This window comes from Nannobrachium achirus (assembly GCF_963921795.1).
Source record: "Nannobrachium achirus genome assembly, chromosome: 10".
Lineage (NCBI taxonomy): Eukaryota > Metazoa > Chordata > Actinopteri > Myctophiformes > Myctophidae > Nannobrachium > Nannobrachium achirus.
In genome coordinates this window covers 9,011,414-9,034,463 of record NC_137819.1, presented here as the reverse complement: position 1 = coordinate 9,034,463, position 23,050 = coordinate 9,011,414, and the positions used below count along the sequence as shown (strand labels likewise).

The following is a 23,050-nucleotide window of genomic DNA, read 5'->3' as shown; positions in this document are numbered from 1 at the left end:
TATATACAGGGTATGAAGCTTTTGGAACAATTATCAGCATTTATTTTTTCTCAATACAATTTCAATAGCATACAAATGAAGGAAAAGAAACAAGCCCAAAAATGTAAAATGCATTTAAAGGTAGCAGCTCAGTTTCATACTGTATGTACAGTAGGTCTAGATGTCAATCCATGGTTTGTAGTCCTTAGGGTGGTTGTATTGTATTTTCTAGCCTTCTTTTATCGCAGCAGTTCACACATTTTGCTGCTGTGTTCGCACATTGTTGTATTTCTCCCAGTGGGTATGGGAGTTTTTTTGTCGTTGGTCATGTTTACAAACGAACTTTGGGTGTGTGTAATCTGTGGGAAGTTTGACATGAAATACCATGACATCTCTAAGCACATGTATCATTTAATGTACTGTCCATAATCACATGTATCATTTAATGTACTGTCCATAATCACATGTATCATTTTATCATGTACTGTCCAGGTCTGAAGCACGTCTCCGAGGACCAGCAGACCCATAAGAACCCCACCCTGCGCTCCCAGGGACCCCCTTCCTCCTCCTCCTCAGCCAAAAACACAAAGCCAGGAGGAAAAGCCCCCCCGCAGAAAAGACCCGCTCTGTTGGAACTGGACGGGAAGAGATGGAGAGTGGTAGGTTATAACGTTACGTCAGTTAAATGAACACTCATCCATGATTTGAATACCAAGGACTGACGTGAAAAATACCCTAAAAAGACTTATTTGGGATGTTCCTTTTTAGGCAGGGTGTTTAACTGTACTTTACATTCACCCATTCACACACAAATTCATACACAGATGGCGGAGGAAACCATGCAAGGCACCAACCTGCTCACCGGGAGCAACTAGGGGGTTCAGAGTCTTGCTCAAGGACTCTTACACACTAACTCTGGGGGAGCCCGGGGTCGTTCCCAAAGGGCCGCTCTACCTCCTGAGCCACTGCGTTTTATTTTTATTTATTTTTATTTTTTTGTGGTCAACCATTCACACAACATAAAGTTTCTCCGCGGTTACAGTTCACTGACGGATCTTGATTTCTCATTGGCTGTGTGTGCGTGCGTGCGTGCGTGCGTGCGTGTGTGTGTGTGTGTGTGTGTGCGTGCTACAGGAGAACTTTGATCAGAAACATGACCTGGAGGTGTCGGACACGGAGCTGAAGCAGGTGGTGTACATCTTTAACTGCAACAGCTGCACTGTGCAGGTCAAGGGCAAGATCAACTCCATCATCGTTGGTGAGTAACTGTAATTTTAATTTTATTTTTGTTAAAAGATTCAAGCGCTATTCTGATAGTAACCATTGCTGCAGGTAGTGTTTGTTAGAGTTCTCAACAGGCCTGAAATTTAAGACTCGCCCCTAACTGGACCGGCCCGAAGCCCGGCCCGACTAACCAGCATATATTCTAGGCCCTACCCGCCCGTAAATGGTGGGTAGAGTCTGGTTCGGGAAGAATTTGAGAACTCTAGTGTTTGATTCCACCCACAGACATATTGTATTAAATATTGTATTATACAGTATATTGTATTATATCTTTCTGTGGTGAGTTTTCATGTTCTCCCCGTGTCTCCTTGGGCATAGGCCCTCACACAAAAAACATGCAGTAGTGCTGGTTTCTATACTACCTCCCCCTAGCCAGCCGGGTGCTCCCCAATGTCCCCTGGCGCGGCAGGGGGAGAGCGGAAACCAGGACTACAGGTTAGGTAGTCACCGGGTGAGAAAAATGGGTTGCAAAACCGTGGGATAAAAGAAATATTAAAAAGATATATATATTGTATTATATATTGTGTATATTGTGCCCACAGATAACTGTAAGAAGCTGGGTCTGGTGTTTGAGAACGTGGTCGGTATCGTGGAGATCATCAACTCCAAGTCTGTTCAGTTACAGGTGAGCAAAAAGATTAAAGATTATTAATATGATGTTATTATTATTGTCCAGTTATAGGTGAGAAACATACAGTTGTGGACAAACGTATTTTGACCCTGTGCATTTGTAAAACAGAAAAAAACTAGAAGCAGTGCTCTTCCGAGCACAGGTCTCCACCAGGCCACACAAATCGGCCTGTTATAGCGCCACCATGAGGCTGATTTAAAAAATGTGGGGCAGAGGTTCTGAATTAGCATCCAGGGAGTGTGTGTGCTCAGTTTGGCAGCGATCGGGCCAACGGCGCCGGAGATTAGCTGGTAACAACCAGGCCACACAAATCGGCCTGTTATAGCGCCACCATGAGGCTGATTTGAAAAATGTGGGGCAGAGGTTCTAGATTGGCATCCAGGGAGTGTGTGTGCTCAGTTTGGCAGCGATCGGGCCAACGGTGACTGAGATTAGCTGCACACAAACTGCGAGGACACACGCACGCACGGACGGACGGACGGACGGACACACGGACGGACGGAGGGGAAAACATAGTCTCCCCTCAGCCTTCGGCTGGTGGAGACAATAAAAAAAGATCTTCCAGAAGTTTGGCAAATGAAAACACATTTTGCATCAGCATACAGTATTTGGTTTGCAGAGGAACACAACATAAAACTGGAATAAATACAGAATCCTAGCTCTTTCTATATAGAAACTTGCATACATACTTAAATACACTGTACTTGAATTTCAAGCAGGCTATTCACCTTAACCAAGTCCAAGTTGACTTTAATCTTTAGTAATCACTAATCCAACCAGTCCTCATTCTGCAGTTTTGTGTCACACACTGAGCATGGACCAAATAAAAAAGGATAGAATTGTCAGGAGGTCAGATTGTATCCAAACATGCACAATCTGAAGGCCCCAAGTCCATCTCCAGAGACCTTGATGTTCCTTCACTGTGCGCAATCTATTCTAGACAATTGTGTGTTTGTTTTATTTAAACAAATGCAAGGGTGCCAAACTGTTCTTGCGACATAATCTGCAAAAAGATTAAAGATGAGTGTGTAGAGCAGAGACATACAGGATAGAATGTAATAGCAATAGATCATTATTCTAACAGGTGTTGGGCAAAGTCCCCACCATGTCCATCATATTAGTCCATCATATTATTATCATTATAATAACAGGTGTATTATTATCATTATAACAACAGGTGTATTATTATCATTATAACAACAGGTGTTGGGTTATTAGCATTATTCTAACAGGTGCTGGGTAAAGTCCATCATATTATCATCATTATTCTAACAGGTGCTGGGTGTTTATTATTATCATTATTCTAACAGGTGTTGGGTAAAGTCCCCACCATGTCCATCAACAAGACAGAGGGCTGCCAGGTGTTCCTGAGCCAGGAGTCGTTAGACTGTGACATCGTCAGCGCCAAGAGCTCTGAGATGAACATCATGATCCCTACAGGAGACGACGACTATGTGAGTGTCTAGACTAGATTGTGTCTTTTAGACACTTTTTTTCTTAAATATTTTTTATCCCACGATTTTGCAACCCATTTTTCACCCAGTGCCAATTATCTAATGTAATCCTGGGCTCTGCACTCCCTCTGCCAACCTGAGGAGAGCAACAGACTGAGCTCATGCTTCCTTCCATGCATGAGGAGTTCACGCTGCTTCTTTTCACCTGACAGGGGGGGAGATTCCCCGGATGGATGTAGCACGCGGAAGGAACATGTTATTCCAACCAGTTCCTTTCCCCTCCATCAGGCGCTCCGGCTGGCCAGGGGGAGGCAGTATAGAGACCAGGATTACTGCATGTTTTTTGTGAGGGTAAATTTTTACCCTAGGTGACACAGGGAGAACATGCAAGCTCCACACAGAAAGGCCCTTTTGTTTTAGACACATTATGAACTTCATACAGTAAAGATTCATGCTAAACTCCCTATTCTGTAACCTGTTGGTTCTGTAGAGCAGTGGTTCTCAACCTTTTCAGGCCGCGACCCCCAAATTAATCCTATTTTAACTGGGGACCCCCCACCCTGACGAGCACTAAGAGTTGAGGCATTACATTTTGTATAACACGGTTCTATTGTGAAAATAGCATGAGCATGTAGATCGGCTATTTTCACATTTTATGCCACTAATATTTGACAATTTGGCCAATGTTTAATTTGTCATTTTAGAGGTATTAAAAAGTCATTCAATTGTCACTTTAGAAATGTGCAGATACCCTCTATACACTTAAACTTTATGTTGGTTTGTTTACTGTTGAGTGAGAAAACAAAAATAATGTGGGGACCCCCCTGGGAGGTCCCGACCCACAGGTTGAGAACCACTGGTGTAGAGGAGAGTTTCCAGTCCCAGAGAGCTTCATGTTAAACTGTGTGGTGTAATGTGTTGGTTCTGCCTGCAGAGGGAGTTCCCGATCCCGGAGCAGTTCAAGACAGTCTGGGATGGAAGCAGGCTGGTGACGGAGCCTACAGAGATCGCTGGCTGATCACTGAGCCTTCATCACCATCACCATCATCATCGTTGTCACCATAATGCCTCAAACCCCCCCACCACCCCTCAGTTGTATGTCCTCCGTGTTCTGCCACTTAAAACGATATTTCTACGTTCACTTCTCATACTGTAGTTTGGCTGTGATATCTCACATCCCACTGAAGTACTTTTCAAAATGTTGAAACCATTTTTTTTTTTTTTTGCCATGTAAGCCCTACTTCAGCATATGGTGAAAATAGCCACAGTGACGGAACTCACTGCGAGCTTGTAGATCTGCCATTTTGGCTATTTTGGCAAATATTTGAAATAACATTTCTTGGGGACAATCCTTCTTGACGATAAATATGCCCCCAAAAATAGCATCGCCGGGTTGGAAATGATTAAAATTGGCTCTGTGATGACTGAGAAACGTCCACTGGAATCTTGTTAAGTGTTTTGTAGGAACGCCAGCACAAAGGAATGGCCTTCAGCTAAACAGAAGACAGTTGATACCGATATCAGCGATCTCTAATAATTTAATCCAAATATGAAAACTACGCCTTTCGCTCCTCGCCTCATCCGTCCATTCTAGAGATGGGATTTATGGCTCTATGAAGTGAGCCGGATCTCTGAGATCCGTTCCTTTCAAAGAGCCGTTCAAAAGACTGGCTCATTTAGTTATTGGTTACTTCGTAGATTTTTATTATGATTGCAAATCTCTTCAACCCTATAGACCTATACATTTTGACCATAATATGATACATTTCTGCCATTTGAAAATAGCCGATCTACAAGCTCACAATGCGTCGCGTTGCGACGCATTGATTTTTTCTACATTCATCGGTGTGAAATGGAACATTCTGCATAATGAGTACTTTCTACTATTGGTACTTTAAGTACATTTTGATCCCAATATCTTAAAGCCGAACTTCTACTTGTAAAAGAGTATTTCTACATTGCATACACTATTGATACTTTTACGTAAGTAAAGAATGATTGTACTTTTCCCCACAACTGTTCGTTTAGAAAGGAAACGGCTCCCTGCTGCAAACCGGATCCCATCGCTCATTTCAAAGAGCCGTTCAAAAGACTCGATTCGTTCACGAACGTCCCATCTCTAGTCCATTCAGAGATATAAAAGGGATTTGACACTCTCTCTCTCTTCAATGTGCTGTAGGCCTTAGCTAACTAACTGTAGCTCTGTACCACATGTTTCTGTCTCTATAGAAGCGGTTCTCAACCTTTTCAGGCCGTGGGCCCCTCAAAATGATCATATTTTAACTGGGACGTACCCCCCACCCTGACCAGCACTTAGTTGGAATGTATAGGAGTAAAGCTGGTTGCACACTTCACTGCGCTTTTTCCTTGCGTTTTGGAAATCCGAAATCGGGAGGCCAGGAAGAGAGAGGAAAGAGAGAGAGAGAGCAAGGGACTCAGCTGCGAAAATCGTAAAAAAATCAACCCTGGTCCAAAAATAAATATGAAACGGGCGGCAGTGTGCAAACGTGATTGACATAACGTGAGGTTGATTTTTTTATTTACGCAAATAAAACGCAGCAGTGTGCAAAGACCTTTACATTTAGTTTGACTCTGTTCCACTTTTGAATATTGTGGAAAACTGGAAATAGCAGATCTACAAGCTCACAACGCCTTGCCTTGCGAAGCGTTGTGAGCTTGGAGATCAGCTATTTTCAAAATGTTTGCCTCTTACATAATTTGACAATTTGACCAACACTTAACCAGTTTTTATAGTATAGGCTTTTTTCTTTTTAGGTTTTAAAAGTCCTTAAATTGTCACTTCAATGTCATCTGGGGACCCCCTCCAAATCATTTGAGGACACCCCCCTGGGGGTCCCGACCCACAGGTTGAGAAGCGCTGCTCTATAGCGCTTTCAAACTGTAGTTAATCCTCCTCACTGTAAAACACAGCAACTTTAGTTTAGCTTTCAAAACGGGGTACCTCAAACTAAACTACATTTAGCATGGTGCCTCTTCTCCACTGTCTGACTGGTTTGTGTGCCAAGGCATTTAGGCTGTGTTCTTTCACCAGATCAACCTGAGGCACTTTTATTTCATAATAGAACCAGGATGCGTTCTGACTACCTTTCATATGTTTTACCATTGGATTACATGAAGGATATAATAGAGAAAACAAGGCAGTTGGGAAGCCGATTCTGTCCTTTTGACTTTCATGCAATACCTCTTTTCGACCACTAGGTGTCCTACCTGACCACAGGATTTAAAAGTCTCAATGGAAGAGACCAGCAACCACTGAAGATGTGCTAGATTATACAATATACAAATACATTGTATTAACCTTACTCTAGATACATTGTATTAACATTACTATAGATGCATTGTATTACCATTATTCTAGACTAGAGCATACAGATACATTGTAGTAAAATTAGTCGACCATAGAGATACATTATTAACATAACTGTAGCATATTGCATACACATACTTGGTGGCCAACTCCACAAGCCTTCATTTCAGGTGTTATTACATGCTTGTGTTTTGGTTTAATGTTTCATTGTACCCGTCTATGTATGCTAGCCCAATAGTGTGCTATAATCACCTAGTTTCAGTTAGGAGTTTATGCAACAACAATGTTTTTATACTTGCATTAGAGTGTGATTATGTGACTGCATCGTCATGTGTAATCAATCAATGCAGATCAACAGATATTTAATCCAAGGGATATTTGGCTGTAGCTCACACTTAGCAACGTGATTAGGAATCAAGTATACAAGCACAAGTATGACTTAATTACCTTGAAATCCAAAGTGACATGAATGTAACCCATGTGTCGTCGTCCACTCGCACAACCGACATTGTCTAGATACTATATGGTAATGTCTGTACATCTGTGTTTCAATGCATTCTAGTATTAAGACAAGTATACCAGCATAGAGAGGAACACACACACACCACTAGTGCTTTTCACAACTTTTAATGAAGCTGAAATTAATTATGTAATTGTCATTTTTCAAATAAAATGAAAACCTCCAGTCAGTGGCTGATGTCTGGTCCCAGATTGTTTACTGTACCCTAACCCTAAGAGTTTATGTCGCCATCATCACAGCTATAACATGTCAGCAACTAAACAATACAACCTCCTGGCACAAGCAGAGAACAGACACAACTGGACAACAGGGGTGGAGGAGACAAAAAAGCAAATAGGCTACAACATGAAAACGGAACAGTCAGTCTGATAAATCTATTAAAGACTATTATGCACAAAATCTCATTCGATCTCAATCTAAAGTAAGAATTGATAGATAGCAGGTATAAGAATGGACCGTTTTCTTTTTTAAGCCACAGATTTCTATGTTCAGGCAGGGACAACACTGTACATACAGTATAGCACAAGCCCTGAAACAAAGGCTAATAATTTAAAGTAAACTTTGTCGACCAAATACATGTGACGTCAAAGGTTTAATCAGCTAAAACAACATGCAGCAAAGTGTCTTCAAAATGCAATTCAAATGTAATGGGAATCTGTCTTTTTGTTCTTCATCTTCTAAAGATGGCCTAGCAGACCGAAACCTTTGTGATTTCCCATTAAAGCCCTTTAATTGCATTTAAAAGAGTGTGCAGGAGTTTCTCTTTTACAGTTCATTGGACCCTGGTTTGGTCTTCTCATCGAAGCACCTTTCTGGGTGTGCAAGAGACTTGCTTTTTAAACAACGTGCAGCGAAGTATTCGCCAGAAGTGGCATTCATTAATTCATCTGAATTCTAATACAGTGGTTCTCAACCTTTTCAGGCCGCGACCCACAAAATAATCATATTTTAACTGGGGACACCCCCCACCCTGACGAGCACTAAGAGTTGAGGCATTACATTTTGTGTAACACGGTTCTATGGTGAAAATAGCCGATCTACATGCTCACAACGTCTCGCAACGCGAGCCGTTGTAGATCTGCTATTTTCACAATTTCTGCCTTTAATATTTTACAATTTGGCCAATGTTTAATTTGTTAAGAATTAAAAAGCCCTAAAATTGTCACTTTAGGAATGTGCAGATACCCTCTTATACACTTCAACTTTGTGTTGGCTTTGTTTGTCGAGTGAGAAAACAATGTTGCAAATTAAAGTTAATCATCTGGGGACCCCCCAAAATAATGTGGTGACCCCCTGGGGGTCCCGACCCACAGGTTGAGAACCTAGTGTTCTAATAAAGGAAGGGAGTCTGTGTCAGTGTTTGATGACCCTGTTGCCCTGAGAGTCCTGAGTGAAGAGGATCTCCTCCTCCTCCTCCTCCTCCTCCTCAGAGGTGTTCACAGACAGTGTTCTCTTCTCCTCTCCGTGGCTCAGGTTGCTGTGGTGGTCCTTCAGAGGACCCCTCCTGGCAGGGCTGTCACAAACGATATGACATTTTACATCACCATTAATCGTCACTCAAATAATCGTGATTATGATTTAATTGTGCTTTCGTCGTTGGCAATTACATTTCTGTTTGGCTTTTTAGGGCTTTGAACTTGGGGGACTGCCCCATAGGTGGAACTCCTGTTGGGTCGAACAGCGTCGGCAGGTTAGATAATCACCCGCGTCACGGTTACTGAGGTTAGGTTTAGGGTTAGGGTTAGAGTTAGGCATAGTTTTACTGAGGTTAGGATTAGGGTTTGGGTTAGAGTTTGGTGGTCGATCCAAAGGGTGTTCGACCTAATGACATGTTACCTTGAAGTTGTACATGGCAGATATATGACACATAAAGAAATTGACAAGTCACAACGCGTCACGATGCGACACATTGTGATCTTGTAGATCTGCTATTTCCACTTTTTTTTTAACATGGAAACGATTATGACAAAAATAATTGCGATTATGTAAAATAATTGCCATTAGACCAGGGGTCATTGAGGACCCCTTAACTGAGAGAGGGATGACGCAGGGACCCCCTCTACATATTGTATAAATGTGTGCTTGTCTGACAACTCTGTCATCAGTCTATGTTGGATTCGTGTTAATGTTTTTTGTTTTTCAGACATTTAATCACTTCAATCGTCGATACGTAGTAAACTTGACCTCTTTTTGACCTCTACCCCAAACCTCTTTGCTGAAAATAGCCGATCTACAAGCTCTCAACGCCTCACAGCGCGAGGCGTTGAGAGCTTGTAGATCGGCTATTTTTGGCTAAAGTTCTCCTCAGAATAGGGATGCGAGGGTTCAAGGTTTTTAATAGAAACTAATTATCCCTTTTTTTTTATATATATATCATTTTTATCCCACGATTTTGCAACCCATTTTCACCCAGTGCCAATTGCCTATGGAATCCTGGGCTCTGCTCTCCCTCTGCCGCGCCTGGGGAGACAACGGACTGACCTCATGCTTCCTTCAATGCATGAGGAGTCCAAGTTGTTTCTTTTCACCTGACAGGGGGGATTTCTCCGGGATGGACGTAGCGCGTGGAAGGAACACGAAAATAATTATCCAAATCACACAAGGATTTGGCGGCCCCCCTGTAGCAGCTCTGAGGACCCCCAGGGGGTCCCGGACCCCCTGGATTAGAGGATTATGTAATGATGGTGACAGGTCTCACCTCCTGGCTGCCGGGGGTCCTCGGTGAGCGATGACCCTGAAGCCCTCCGAGTCCTGTGTGAACAGAGCTGCCAGGCTCTCCTCCATCTCCACCTCCCTCCTCCACCTGTGATGGAGAACATTAACCCATTCAGAACGGGTATACAGTATTGTGTATCATTATTTTATGCTTTAACTATTGAAAAATAGCAGATATACAAGCTCACAGCGCGGCACCCAGTGCCGCTCTGCGAGCTTGTAGATCTGCTATTTTTGAAAAATTGTGAAACTAATAAGTGTCTCTTGAATCCTTCCAAGGTTTTTTGAAAAACCTATGTTTCTATGTCAGCAATCTGGCCAGCCATCGTCAAAGAAAAGGTCCTTTTCACTTAAATGGAGCTCAGTTAAGGGCCATTTATAGTTACGTATGGTTGATTTTGTGTACATTTGGGGGTGAGACAGTACGTACGTTAATTGTGTCGACATGCATAGTTGCTCTCTCCGTTATTTATGTGCCGACCCGCTCTCCGCTCCAATTCTGCTCCCGTTTGGGCCGCGCGCCACATGGAGGTGATTTTTAGCCAAAATAGCCTATGTAGAACCACAGAATTTCTTGACCCGACGACCGACGTGATGTTTGCTGTCGGCTGTTCTTGAGAGACTACTATGTCAGTGGTTTTCATGTGAAGGACCCCCAAAATGATATGTATTTGGCCAGGGACCCCCATCTCAAAACATTTCGTTCCACGGACCACCCAGAAGCAAAATTTGAGTTACAAACGTTTGCTTTAAAAATACATATATTCAAAGATTTGCACACATTTTCAAGACTTTTTCAAAAATAGCAGATCTACAAGCTCACAGCGATCTGCTATTTTATTCAATAGTTAAAGCATTCAATAATTTTAGGCCTAAAATGGGTTAATGTTCCACAAGGATGGAGGTTGACAATGTGTTGAACATTTCAGTAGAGAGAAACAGCGCCATACACACAGCATCAGAGCTTTGCCCTGTGAGGCAGAGCACTCCTGAAGTGTCATATGGGACATACACATAAGCCCCCTTTCCACTGACATGGCCCAACACCACACCACTCCACACCGCCCACTTGTGCCAGGTTTTCTACTACAAGGACCTGGGTAGAGTGGTGTGAAAGTGATACTAAAAACTATCCAATCTAGAGTAGGTCTGAGCTAGGCCAAACAGGGCCAAAATACTTCATGACTGATCACTCACAGACTTTTCATTTAGACCACCAGGATATAGTTGTAATACATGATAATAGATTCTATTGTGTTATAATCACTGTTATAATCTATTATAGTATATCTTTGTATGTGGTGCGGTGTGGTGTGGTGTAGTGTCGTGTAGTGTGGTGCTAAAGCTGCAGTCGAAAAGGGGCTATAGATGCTCTCCCTAAATGGAGATAGAATAGAAACATGCTATAAAGTACCATACAGTATATAACTAGAGAAATTGCAATTTGGGAAATTGCGAGTGTGGTTGCCTAAAAGGTTACCTTACTCTTACATCACAAAAAAGTTACTCACTATATATGGTGTTTCCCATTCAAAGTCAATGGGAAAGGTCAGATACCTAAAAGTTACCTTACTATATATGGTGTTTCCCATTCAAAGTCAATGGGAAAGGTCAGATACCTAAAAGTTACTCACTATATATGGAGTTTCCCATTCAAGTCAATGAGACTAAGAGTTTGTAAAAACTGCAAAATTCCCCAGAGTAATAATGTGGTTGCCCTGGCAACCACACTAATAAGGCTGACTGGTTAAATTAAACTGGTCATGTATAGTCTCACTTATGGACAGATTATATGCTGACACAGAGTAGAAGTAGAAGTGACAGACCGTGGAGGATGTCAACTGTTGGACTGACAGATGCAGGCAAATCTAACTTCGTGTGAGATTTGCTTTAAACTAAGTTCTACAAAGTTGAATATAAATATTGCTACCACCCACCCTCGCTGCAGCGCAGGAGGAGGAGCTTTCTTCAGAGGAGAGCTGCGCGCTCTGGGACGCTTGCACGAGTGTGAGTGGTCGTCTCCGGCGTCTTCTCGTGGCCGTTTCCACGGTCGCCCGGTAGGAGGAGCGGACCACGCCGTCGTTTGTGCGAGCACGCGGTTTCCGAGAGGTCTGCGGGGAGGAGAGAGCGATGAACATTTGTTTGGAGACTTTGAAGCCGGCGGCGACGAGTTGTCGTTTTCTTTCTCCTCGTCCTTGTGAGATCCGCAAGGCTTCTGGGTCGACGTCCTCCGCTCTCCTCCTCTCTCCTTCTGGGTCGACGTCCTCCTCTCTCCAGCAGCCAGGCAGACCCTGAAGCCTTCCTCGCTCCGCAGGCTGTGGAGCAAAGCCGTCCCAGAGACGCCCTCCTCTTCCTCTGGGGCTGTGGGATGATGATGTTCCTGGTGAGTCAGACTGAACTGACTGCCAGAGTCTTGGGTTGAGCGGTGGTCGTATCGTATCCTCTGGTTATGGGCTGTCAGCGCTTGGCTCAGAGCTCTCCCTGGGTGCTCCTGGGTGCACGGCTCTCCGTCTCCACCAGGCTCCCTCTGCGTTGGGGCTGAGGAGGAGGTTTCAGACGGTCTCTTTGTTTCCAGCTCTCTGTCTTCACCTCCGTGGTCCGAGTCCCGTCCAAGCGAGTGGATGTCGCCACGGTGCTCGTGGGAGAGCGAGCCTGGTGCTTCGTTGTTCTCAGTGACTTCATCACGTTCCCAGCGGCGGCGGTGTCGGTGTGCAGCCTCTCCTCTGTGCTCGACCACGTGGACTGGAGGCTCGGCGCTCCGGACCGGGCGCTCCTCCTCTCTGTTAAGAAAGGCCAGCACTTCAGGATCCAGTTCGTGCTTAATTCGCTTTGCCCCAGTGAATTCCACGGGTGCTGCCGGGCTGGTTGAGGCAAATCCCGTAGAGATGGATGACGATGATGATGAGGATGAGGTTGAGGAGTCCACAGCATCTCTGGTTGCTAACTCAGATGTATCCGTCTTGTTTAGAACTGTTTTAGGAATAGAAGGAATGGGAAGATGTTAACCATGTTTCTCATAATCGCTTCAGTTCAGTTCGGTTTATTTTCAGCATTGTTTGGACAAAAGAATACAAGTCTGTGGACTGTATAGTGGAATGTAGAACAGACCAGTTTAGAACAGCCCTACGCCTGGCTCAGTTTACATACTGTAGATTAAGTGGTCACAGTGTTTATAGCACACTTCAAGGATACATGACTTTACGTGGTGTTTTGCACACATTCATACAGCATACCCTCTCACACATTATGTGACCCCCTTGTTCTCTCTCTCTCTCTCTCACTCGAGGAGTGGAATTGGTGCGGGTTGTTGCCAAAGTTCACACCTCGCGGCTTGGGGACATTTTCAAGGGAATTAATGTCATTGACTGAAGACTTTATTAGAGGTTTGCGTGGGTAAAGGTACAGTTTCATGACAGTACAGTTCACTAAAAAGGATACCTCAAAAAAGCTTTTGTGCTTGTTTTGTTTCAATTGGGGTCCTTTTTTAACTCATGAATATAACATAGAATGTCAGACAAATAAAACTGTACTATGCAGAAAAAGAAGGGGGGAGAAAACAGTTGTAAAAGTACAGTAAAACACATAAATGGTATTTAGGCTTTGTTATCTTTGACCAGTTTCGAGTGTGTTTGTATTTGCATAAGAAGTGTTTAACTTTTTTAATTGAGTGTAGCAAAAATAGAGTTTTTAGTGTAGTGACATTATCATAAAATACCAAAGAAGTGTTTCATTTTGTATTTACACTACTGTACTGTCTGCGGAGATGCTCTTGACACAAGAGGTCTCCCTTGGCCTCCCTTCTGCATCGCACAGTGACTGGTGGTTGTGAACCGATTCTACTCCTAGCCTCTCACACACACTCACACAACCCCTCAACTCTTTTTGTTTTCTGAACACAAATGCAGCTATTTAACAATATACTGCTTCACACTCAAGTTACACACATATTCACACCTGAATGCTTCCCAGTACAATCAGTCTTAACCACATGAACCCCTAGCACATGCATGGGCCAAATGCGGCCCCCCCCTTCACTTTTCTGAAGTTCCAATTCCAAACATGCAAACATGACCAGCTTTAACTTTTTCAGTGCCAGATGTTGTTATTTATTATTGGGTTTTGTGCCAGCAAAAGCACCTTACCTTTGCGATGTTATAGACACAGATGTATTTATTTATTTTTTTCATAATTATTATTTTATTTTCTCCTTAAAAAGGTGTACCGTGGCTCTACCAGCAGTAGAGGGCAGCCTCATGCAAGAATTAATGTGAAAATGGCCGCAGTAGACTGCCGTAGGTCAAGGCAGCTCAGTCGCTACAGAGCAATAGATCCAGAGAAAATAACATGGAAGTGTTTTGTTACTCCATTGATGCTAACGTCCAGTGGGTTTTTGAGAGTACTTTTACGGGAGCTGTCTCTACGGTACACACCCGCGCGACCCCTCATCAGTTTACAGACATCAAACCAAGGTACAAAAGAACGAGCCAAAGAACGTACAATTGGCATTGCGCCGCCGTCAAAAATGGGGCGAATGGGAACGTTCAAAGCGTGGATAGAGTTAATTACTTCAGGCTATAATAGTTGTTGAATGACTAGTATAGTAGTATTAAAATGTATTTTTTTGTATGTCCAATGTATTTGTATTTAAGTTCATAAGCAACATAAGCATAACTAAATGCATTTGAAATTAAGTCAAAATGTTACATTTCAGGATTCAAAAAAAAAAGAAAAAAAAAAGATAATTCAGGATTCCTATTCAATAGTAGCAAACATAGTAGATCTGCTATTTTTGTTACCTCTTACTGGAGATGAGAGGTTTTTGCTTGACAGTAACAATATGCAATGTGGCCCTTTGGAGTGAGTGTGGAAATATAGTGGCCCTCTCTCTCCATCAAAGTTGCCCACCCCTGCCCTAGCTTCATAACATTCTGCAAAAATAATCAAAGCTATCTTCAGATAAAAGATGAAGACTCCAGGGGTGTTCAGGAATGGATACCAGTCCATTTCCCCTACCTCTGCTCTGTGGGGTAAAGAAGGATGAGATGGAGCTCTGCTTGGTGTTGGGCATGGGGGTTCTGGTCTGGGTGAAGTTCAGAGCCACAGCCAAGCTGTAGCCTCCTCCTCCTATGGAGGGGTTCAGGAGTTTAGAGATGGGACGCCGGATGCGTTGATTCTGGTCAAAGACATGAAGAAGAACAATCATTAAATTCATCGTGTGAGATGATACGGGCCATATAGAACTGTTACGAAGAATATAATCTGTGTCGCGTTAGGCTTGAACCACTTTTAAACATTATTTTATGCTTTGGCTATTGAAAAATAGCAGATATACAAGCACCGAGTGCCGCGCTGCGAGCTTGTAGATCTGCTATTTATGAAAAATCAGGGGGAAAAAAAGTCTTTGAATATTTGACACCATTCTTCTAAATCCTTCTAAGGTTTTTGAAAAAACGCATGTTTCTATGTCAGTGGTTCTCAAAGTTTTTCATGTCAAGGACCCCAAGAATTATAATGTATTTGGCTGCCGACCCCCATCTCATTTGTATCAGGGACTCCCCCCCCCCCCCCCCCCCCCCAGAAGTGAATATTTGAGTTACAAATGTTCGCTTTAAAAAAAAGCTATATTCAAAGGTTTGCAAAGTATGTGGTGGTTTGAGCTGGGTTTGCTGCTCTGCTCATTGTAATATCATTACAATTGTACATTTGTAGAATTAGGACTGGCTGCTGGGTAATAAATGGATATGACATCGATATCGTGGTGAGAATAGATATTATCCGGGATATGGAATAAGTGTTGTCTGATTTTAATCACTTGAAGGAGTAGTTCACCACAAAAAACTAATTATTTTTTCTATTAATTACACACCGACGGTAATCAAATTATTGACTTTGGAATGCGACAAAAACTAAAAAGAATCTACCGTACACTGACGTTGTGTGAGACACTTTTGGAATTTGTACAACAACAAAAAAGATCTTAGCGATAACAATACAATATTATCGTCACAATATTGGTAAGAACAGTGTGATATTTGATTTTGTGCATATTCTTGCACAGCGCTAAAACAGATCTCCTGAGTTCCATCTAGGTGTGTCAAAGACATGGTTCAGTTCTACCTGTTTGAGTTTTCCTTTGAGCTGCACAGGGTCCAGCCACACTCCACACTCCTCCTGGGCAGGCTGGCAGGCTTTCCCTGAGGGCTTGGAGGTCTTCTTCATGGTGCTGGGAGGTGGACAGAAGATCCAGACAAATACTTACACACATGCTATATGTGATTATATAAAAACAGGCAACAACAGTTCAGAATTCCCAGAAGAAGCGACCATGACTATCTGACCAGACAGGCCATTTACGTAGAACACCCCCAACTAGGGAGTTAGTAGGGACCCCCCACCCTGACGAGTTGGGGCGTTACATTAAATGTAGTTTGACTCTGTTCCACAGATAAATATTGTGAAAATAGCTGATCTACTGTAGTATCTGTGGCATTATCTGGCATATCTGTAACACACACACACACACACACACACACACACACACACACACACACACACACACACACACACACACACACACACACACACACACACACACACACACACGCATAAAAGTCACTTGTCCGGATAAAAATGAGACGTTTCACAGTGATTTCTTTGTTAAATGCATGCATAGGAGGCAGACATTGAAATAATAAATGACAAAAGGACTGCTAACGACCCCCTTGCTCCCTCAACTCCATAGCATGGGCAGTCCATAGTTTGCAGTGACGTTTTTGAATTATACCAACCTGTTGCACATAGAATACACTGTGAAGTTGTTTACAAAATGTTATAGTACAGTAGCTACTAAGGAAACATAATGTTATTGGTCTATACAATACACCAAACTTTATGCACATGTACAGCTGAGGATGCTTTTTACATTCTCTTCGCTCTTTTGCCTTTTGCACTCTCTTTCTTTCCTAAGTCATTATTACTTATTAATTTATCTTTAGATGTTTTTTGTTGTTCTGCTGTTATTTTATATATACCCCTGCATTGTCTGAAAGGAAGCCGAACAAAAATAAGTTTTACTCCTATGTACCTGTACAAAAGATGTAACAATAAAGTACAACCTTGAACCTTGCATACAGCATAAAGCTGCTAGGAGCGTCACAGAAAAAGCGAAACCAAGTGCAACTTGTCCAACAGACAAGTACGTCATTTTTAATGAGCTTGTCCGGAAGGATTTATTACTTGTCCCGGACAACAGGACAAGCCTTAATGTCAAGCCCTGTATATTGTATATAATGCCTCATCTGTTGATTACAGGTTCAAGTCAGAAGCACACACGTGACCAGTACAGGTCCAGGTACAAGCAGATAAGCTCATACGACAAACAAACTCAGGTTTGACCACAGGTTATCACCTCTGGACACACACAGCATCTATACATAGCCAGTCCATGACATAACCAGTTCACAGATGGATTCTCTCCCATCCTCTCTCAAACATACACATGCAGGAGAACCAGTTCACCTTGAACATTCCTTATAATACCCTTTCCTTCTTCTCTTATACATGTGTCTCCCTCCCTAGCCCTGAATACATGACGGTCATATGACCGTCATGTATTCAGGGCTAGTAGTGTCTCCCATTCCTACATCTCCTTCCCTTTATCCTTCCATGCTCCACTTTCTGCAATACTATGTTATAGCCATTTGATTTGATGTATGTATTAGATCCCCATTAGCTTAATGTACTTGTACAGTCACAGCAGCTACTCACCCTGGCGTCTTAAAACATGTCATCATCAACATCAGCATATCACATAAAAACATATAACACATAACACTAGTACAACACAAAAACACATAACCTGTCCAATACATGTATAGCTTTTTTTTTTTACATCACTTCTTGTGTGACAACATACTAAACTCGGGCAATTACTTTCATAAAAAAAAAAATAGAACTCAACATTACTTTAATTAAAATGTATACTCTCCTGTGCGTTGTTTCTGTGCAGTCTGACGCTCGAGCGGCTCAAAATATAATAACTATGAACGTTATTAATTAATAACAACACACATGATGAACAATACAATACAACACTCATTCTGACCTAAACTAAAGTTTGTTAATGGCTGATAGCTTTGTATTTTAAACATATTTACCTGTAGTTTTTAAATATATCTTTTACATAATGTTGTTGATGTCCAGTTCGAGTCTCGCGCCAGGTCCTTGTTGTTGCCTCTGTGTTGCACCACATTCAGGTCAGCTATCGAATTCTGTGACCCCCCCAGGGCTGCCCGCTGTGACTGCCTGTATGAAACGTGTCGTTGTTTTCTCTCAAGAAGTACAAGAATTGTCCAAATACGTGATAAAACATGCTATGGTTGTAGCGTTGACAAGAGGCAATGGAACAAGTAAAGAGGAAAGTAGAGCACTTTTGTTTTGCGTCTTATTTTCATACAGGCAGTCCGTAGGAGTTCCCCTCAGCTGCCAATGACGCCAACACTTCAGTGGAAAAACTATTTACTTTCTCTAAAACTTGCCGGTGGTTTTAACTTCTTTATTGAAAGCATATTATATTTTCCACGGTGGGAAAAAAAAACACTTTTAGGCCAAACATGTATCCACAAGTCGGAGATACCTACAGTGTATAAGCTTGTAGATCAGCTTTTTTCACAATATTTATCTGTGGAATTGAGTCAAGTCGGGGGTTAGGGGTACCCCAGTTCATATTGTAATTTTTCATAATTAATTTCCTTATAATCAGTTCATTGTAAAAATGGAATTAAATCTTTAGTTTATTTACACAGTGGAAGTGTAAAAGCCAGTCCATTCCAATGAATCTCAATGCAACTTTGTTGCAACTGCAATACTTGCAACCTCTTTGTATAAACCATTTCCTCAAAGGCACGGCAACTGGTCAGTCCAGAACGACGCAAGATGTCTTGCAACCAGCCGTAGCGACAGCCCCTGTCGGGCCCCAATGCGACTGCATTGCTGCATTGCTGCATTGCATATAGCTTAAACCTCCTACCTACTCAGGCTTGTCAACTCTCCTGGATTTCCCAGGAGTCTCCTGGATTTTGAACCCCTCTCCTGGGAGTCTCCTGGATTGGCAAATCTCCTGGATTTCTCCTGGATTTTGTATCAAACTCCCAAAATTCACCAGAACACAGGAAATGACATCTACTATGTTAAAAGTTTTCTTCGGGAGGACCCCCAGACCCCTCGCTTTAGGGGTGGGGGCAATGCATGCAAGAAAGATCATACAGATATTCACTTAAGTAATGACTTAAAGATGAGAAATCATTATTAAAGATGTCCTTTTGCTTCAGTCATCAAATCTAGGCTATACACCAACATTTGGCATTTTAAGGCTGAAATTGTACCCATGCTAGTAAAGCAAGCCTGATAAAAGTATCAAACATGCACCTACACCCTTCCCTTTCATCATAGCTCTCATCCTACACCCTTCCCTTTCATCATCTTTTTCATTCACAACTTCTTGGCTAAAAATCCATTCTATATAGCCTATAGGCCTATGTCATTTTATAGCCTAGTTTAAACTAAGGGAGCTGCTCAACTCTTTTCAGACCAGCAGCTGACAGCTAGGAGTGAGTGCGAGAGCTTAATTGAAATGACCTACATAATAATATGCGCAGTGGAATTATATAATTAATTATTTGGAAGCAGGTGTGTAAAGAGTATCTATAAACATCTCAAATAGCTTTTATACTTTTTTGTAAGTGAGATTTGGCCTTGTATTTTGATATGTGCTCAGATGTGACTATTTATTTGCTGGCTTTTAGGCTAATTAATTAATTATTTCAATCATGCCAACCTCTGCGCATGAGGGGGGGGGGCTCTCTCTCTACTCTCTGGGACATCGGATTCGGAGCTCCGTGCCCTCGGACTTTCAGGCCATCGGAATATCGAGATTTTGCCAGGCGGGGCCGGCTCGCAGTCGCTGTGGCTGTGGTGCGCTCTACGCACTGCCTATAGTGGGGTTCCATGTACATGTAATTTTTGGTTTTCATTTTAAATTTGTGTTAAAGTTTATTTTTCACTTCCAATTTGTAGATTATGATCTATAGAACAATTTTGGTTCGAGTGTCAGATTGTAGACAGTAGACACTTTATAAAATAGGCTATGCTCAGGTTTAGGCTAGTGAAGCCTATTCAGCCTAAAGTAAAAATGTTCAATGTTCATTAAATAGGCTATGCTCAGGTTTAGGCTAGTGAAGCCTATTCAGCCTAAAGTAAAAATGTTCAATGTTCATTGCTAATAAAGCACTTTAAACTAGGCTATGCACAGGTTCAGGCTAGTGAAGCCTATTCAGCCTCAAGTAAAAAAATGTTTAATCTTCGTTGCTAAAAAAGCACTTTAAACTTTAAGTATATGACTTAATGGTTTCTTGACTACCTTCTCTTTACTGACCACCAAGTGACCCAATACAAGAGTCAGGTTCAAATCATTCATACATTGCTTTATTTCATACAAAATTAACTTATTCATATTTTAGAAACAATTGGCCACTTCAAACTGCAAAACAATATAGGTTATACCATGTTGTGTGTTATTGTTATAGTTATAACTATTCTATGCATTTCATGGGTTTGGGACTGCATTTTTTCGCCGGCCGGCGGCTGTGTGCCACGCGCAAGGAACGCACGCACCGCGTGCCCGGAAGAGGTGTTCCTTATTTCAATTTCTGAAAGGTGGCAACCCTACTGGTAGCACCACTTACTTTTTAAGACGTTTTTTGTCTCCATTGAGCACCCGGTTGTTCTCTGTTTTTGCAAATAAATGTAATAGTTCATAGGCATTGGTGATAAATCATTATCAGGGCAGGGCCTCACCGCACTTTTATTCTACGTTTGAGAGCGGGTTCTGCGTTCTGCCAATGCATTTCAATGGGAATGGAGCATTCTTTTCTTTGTTTTTTGTCGCAAAAATCTGTGAATGGCAGCAAAGCACTCCTGAATGTCTTTGACAGGGATCTGTGCACCAACCTGAAATGGATGCTCTCTGTGTAACGTGTATATACACACAGCTAACTCAATTTGACTCATTTGTTGAGTTTATTTAGTGGAGGACAGCCCAGAAAATGTCAATAGGTTTTTATAACTGCTCAAAGAAATGAAGGGAACAAAATGTTCCCTTCATTTATTTGAATTTATTTGAGTATAGTATACTCTAGTACTGCTCAAAGAAAGCTCTAAGAATTAAGGGAACATTTGTTCCCTTCATTTCTTTGAGCAGTTATATAAAGAAATGTTATAGGTTACCTGATCAATCGTCTTCTCATCTGATTACAGCTAACCATAGTTAAATTCCATCTTCTTACATAGTTCAGTTACATCTCAATCTGGAGACATAATCATTTGATTGAGTCTTTTCTCTTCTACAGCTTTCATTGTGATCTGAGTTCAGTCTAGCCATCCATTGACCACCAAATACATGTTCACTCTTGTAATGCAGGAAATAATTGATCTGAATCTTAATTTATACTTTTAATCTTTCATATTTTCTGCAGTCATACCACAGAGTATGAATTAGGCGTTACATCATAATCGTAAATATGCTTTCATTTGTCCTTGCTCCTGTATAATGCCCACAGAATCTGTTTATTATTTGTATTGACAGATGTCCGATTAAGGCACAGAAGGTTTTCTAAAACATTATGAACCGTTCTATAAATGTTTGTTCAGTTTGTGTCTTTCATTGTTTGTTCTTTTTTGATGAGAAAAGTGAAGAAACGTTCATCCACATGCTTTGGATACGTGTAGTTTTATTGTATTTTATTTTTTGGTACTGTCTGTTTTTCTTTCACCAAAAGTGCTGTTTTATGTTCAATAAGATGTGACCTCAGTGATTTTATTGTAACACAATTTGTTGCATTTTCTTCCTTTGTTTGAAGCAAAACCTTTTGGAAAATAAAAAGCTACTGTCACTAAAAAAAAGTCAATGGTAAATGGTGCATTTATATACCGCCTTAGGCCTTTATCCAAGGCACTTTGCATTACAATCACCCTTTCACACACACACATTCATACACTGATGTCAGAGGAAACCATGCAAGGCAGCAACCTGCTCACCGGGAGCAACTAGGGGTTCAGAGTCTTGCTCAAGGACTCTTTCACACTAACTCTCAATCCTTTCTCCATTTTCTTTAAAAGCCATCAAGCAAGCCAAAATATCAATATGTCATAATTTTGTGCTCTGAATTGGTGAAACAGCTACTGTACCTTTGGTGTAATGCAATTCAATATGTCACAAAATATGTAGGCTATGTAAAGTCCTAAGGCATATAGGCAACCTGCAGGATCACTGTTTGTTTGGATCACTTAGGGCCCTATTTTCACCAAGCTAAACCCTAAACCTCTTTGCCCTTTTTGGAGCTGTGTGCAGCTCCCTATACGTGGCTGTGTGGGTCTGTCCGTCCGTCCGTGTGTATGTAGCCTGACTTCGGCGCATAACTAGTGCCGCACCATTTACGCCACTCGCGCAATATATACATCAAAATGTGCGGCTCGGCCGGGAATGGTGTTCTATTACCTTTCGTTCCGATCCGCCTTACCATGCCGACGTAATCGGCAAAAAACAACGCTTAATTGTCCCCATTGACTTATAATGGGACAATGCAAGAAATCACTTTCAAGTATTTTTCTCTCGTAAACCATAGGAGCTACAGTTTCAAACCTCGGAGAGGAGATTCATAATGATTTTAAGAATTAATCGAAAAATAATTACATCACTCGGCCTCATGGTGGCGCTATAATGGCCCACTTTACGTTTTGCCCCGTAACTCTTGAACCGTAGATCGGAAAATTAAAATTCTTTTTTCCCTGGATTCACGCCACGCCCATTTGCGCCAGGATAGATTTTCCGCCATCTTGAATTTTCTCCAAAACACACTTTTTGCTCCTACATTATTTTCTTGACAAGAGGCAATGGAACAAGTAAAGAGGAAAGTAGAGCACTTTTGTTTTGCGTCTTATTTTCATACAGGCAGTCCGTAGGAGTTCCCCTCAGCTGCCAATGATGCCAACACTTCAGTGGAAAAACCCTTAATTTACTTTCTCTAAAACTTGCCGGTGGTTTTAACTTCTTATTGAAAGCATATTATATTTTCCACGGTGGG

The 23,050-nt window shown here is 41.9% G+C and overlaps 2 protein-coding genes across 2 annotated transcripts in view; one reads left to right on the top strand and one right to left on the bottom strand.

Annotated features, from left to right (window-relative positions):
• Positions 1–7,895, top strand: part of cap2 (cyclase associated actin cytoskeleton regulatory protein 2) — an 82,804-nt gene extending 74,909 nt beyond the window's left edge. Inside the window, exons 9-13 of the mRNA XM_080735828.1 lie at positions 472–638; positions 1,114–1,237; positions 1,806–1,888; positions 3,205–3,348; positions 4,283–7,895. Coding sequence (XP_080591954.1) covers positions 472–638; positions 1,114–1,237; positions 1,806–1,888; positions 3,205–3,348; positions 4,283–4,366 — 602 coding nt within the window. The 3' untranslated portion in view covers positions 4,367–7,895. The remainder of the gene's footprint in view (positions 1–471; positions 639–1,113; positions 1,238–1,805; positions 1,889–3,204; positions 3,349–4,282) is intronic.
• Positions 7,896–8,549: 654 nt separating this feature from the next.
• Positions 8,550–16,131, bottom strand: aunip (aurora kinase A and ninein interacting protein; the record flags this gene model as incomplete). Its single annotated transcript, XM_080734589.1, has 5 exons — positions 16,029–16,131; positions 14,925–15,084; positions 11,849–12,881; positions 9,895–9,999; positions 8,550–8,709 (listed from the first exon to the last, which is right to left on the bottom strand). The coding sequence occupies exons 1-5, from the start codon at positions 16,128–16,130 to the stop codon at positions 8,550–8,552; spliced, it is 1,560 nt and encodes a 519-aa protein (XP_080590715.1). The 5' UTR covers position 16,131.
• Between the last annotated feature and the right edge of the window lie 6,919 nt (positions 16,132–23,050).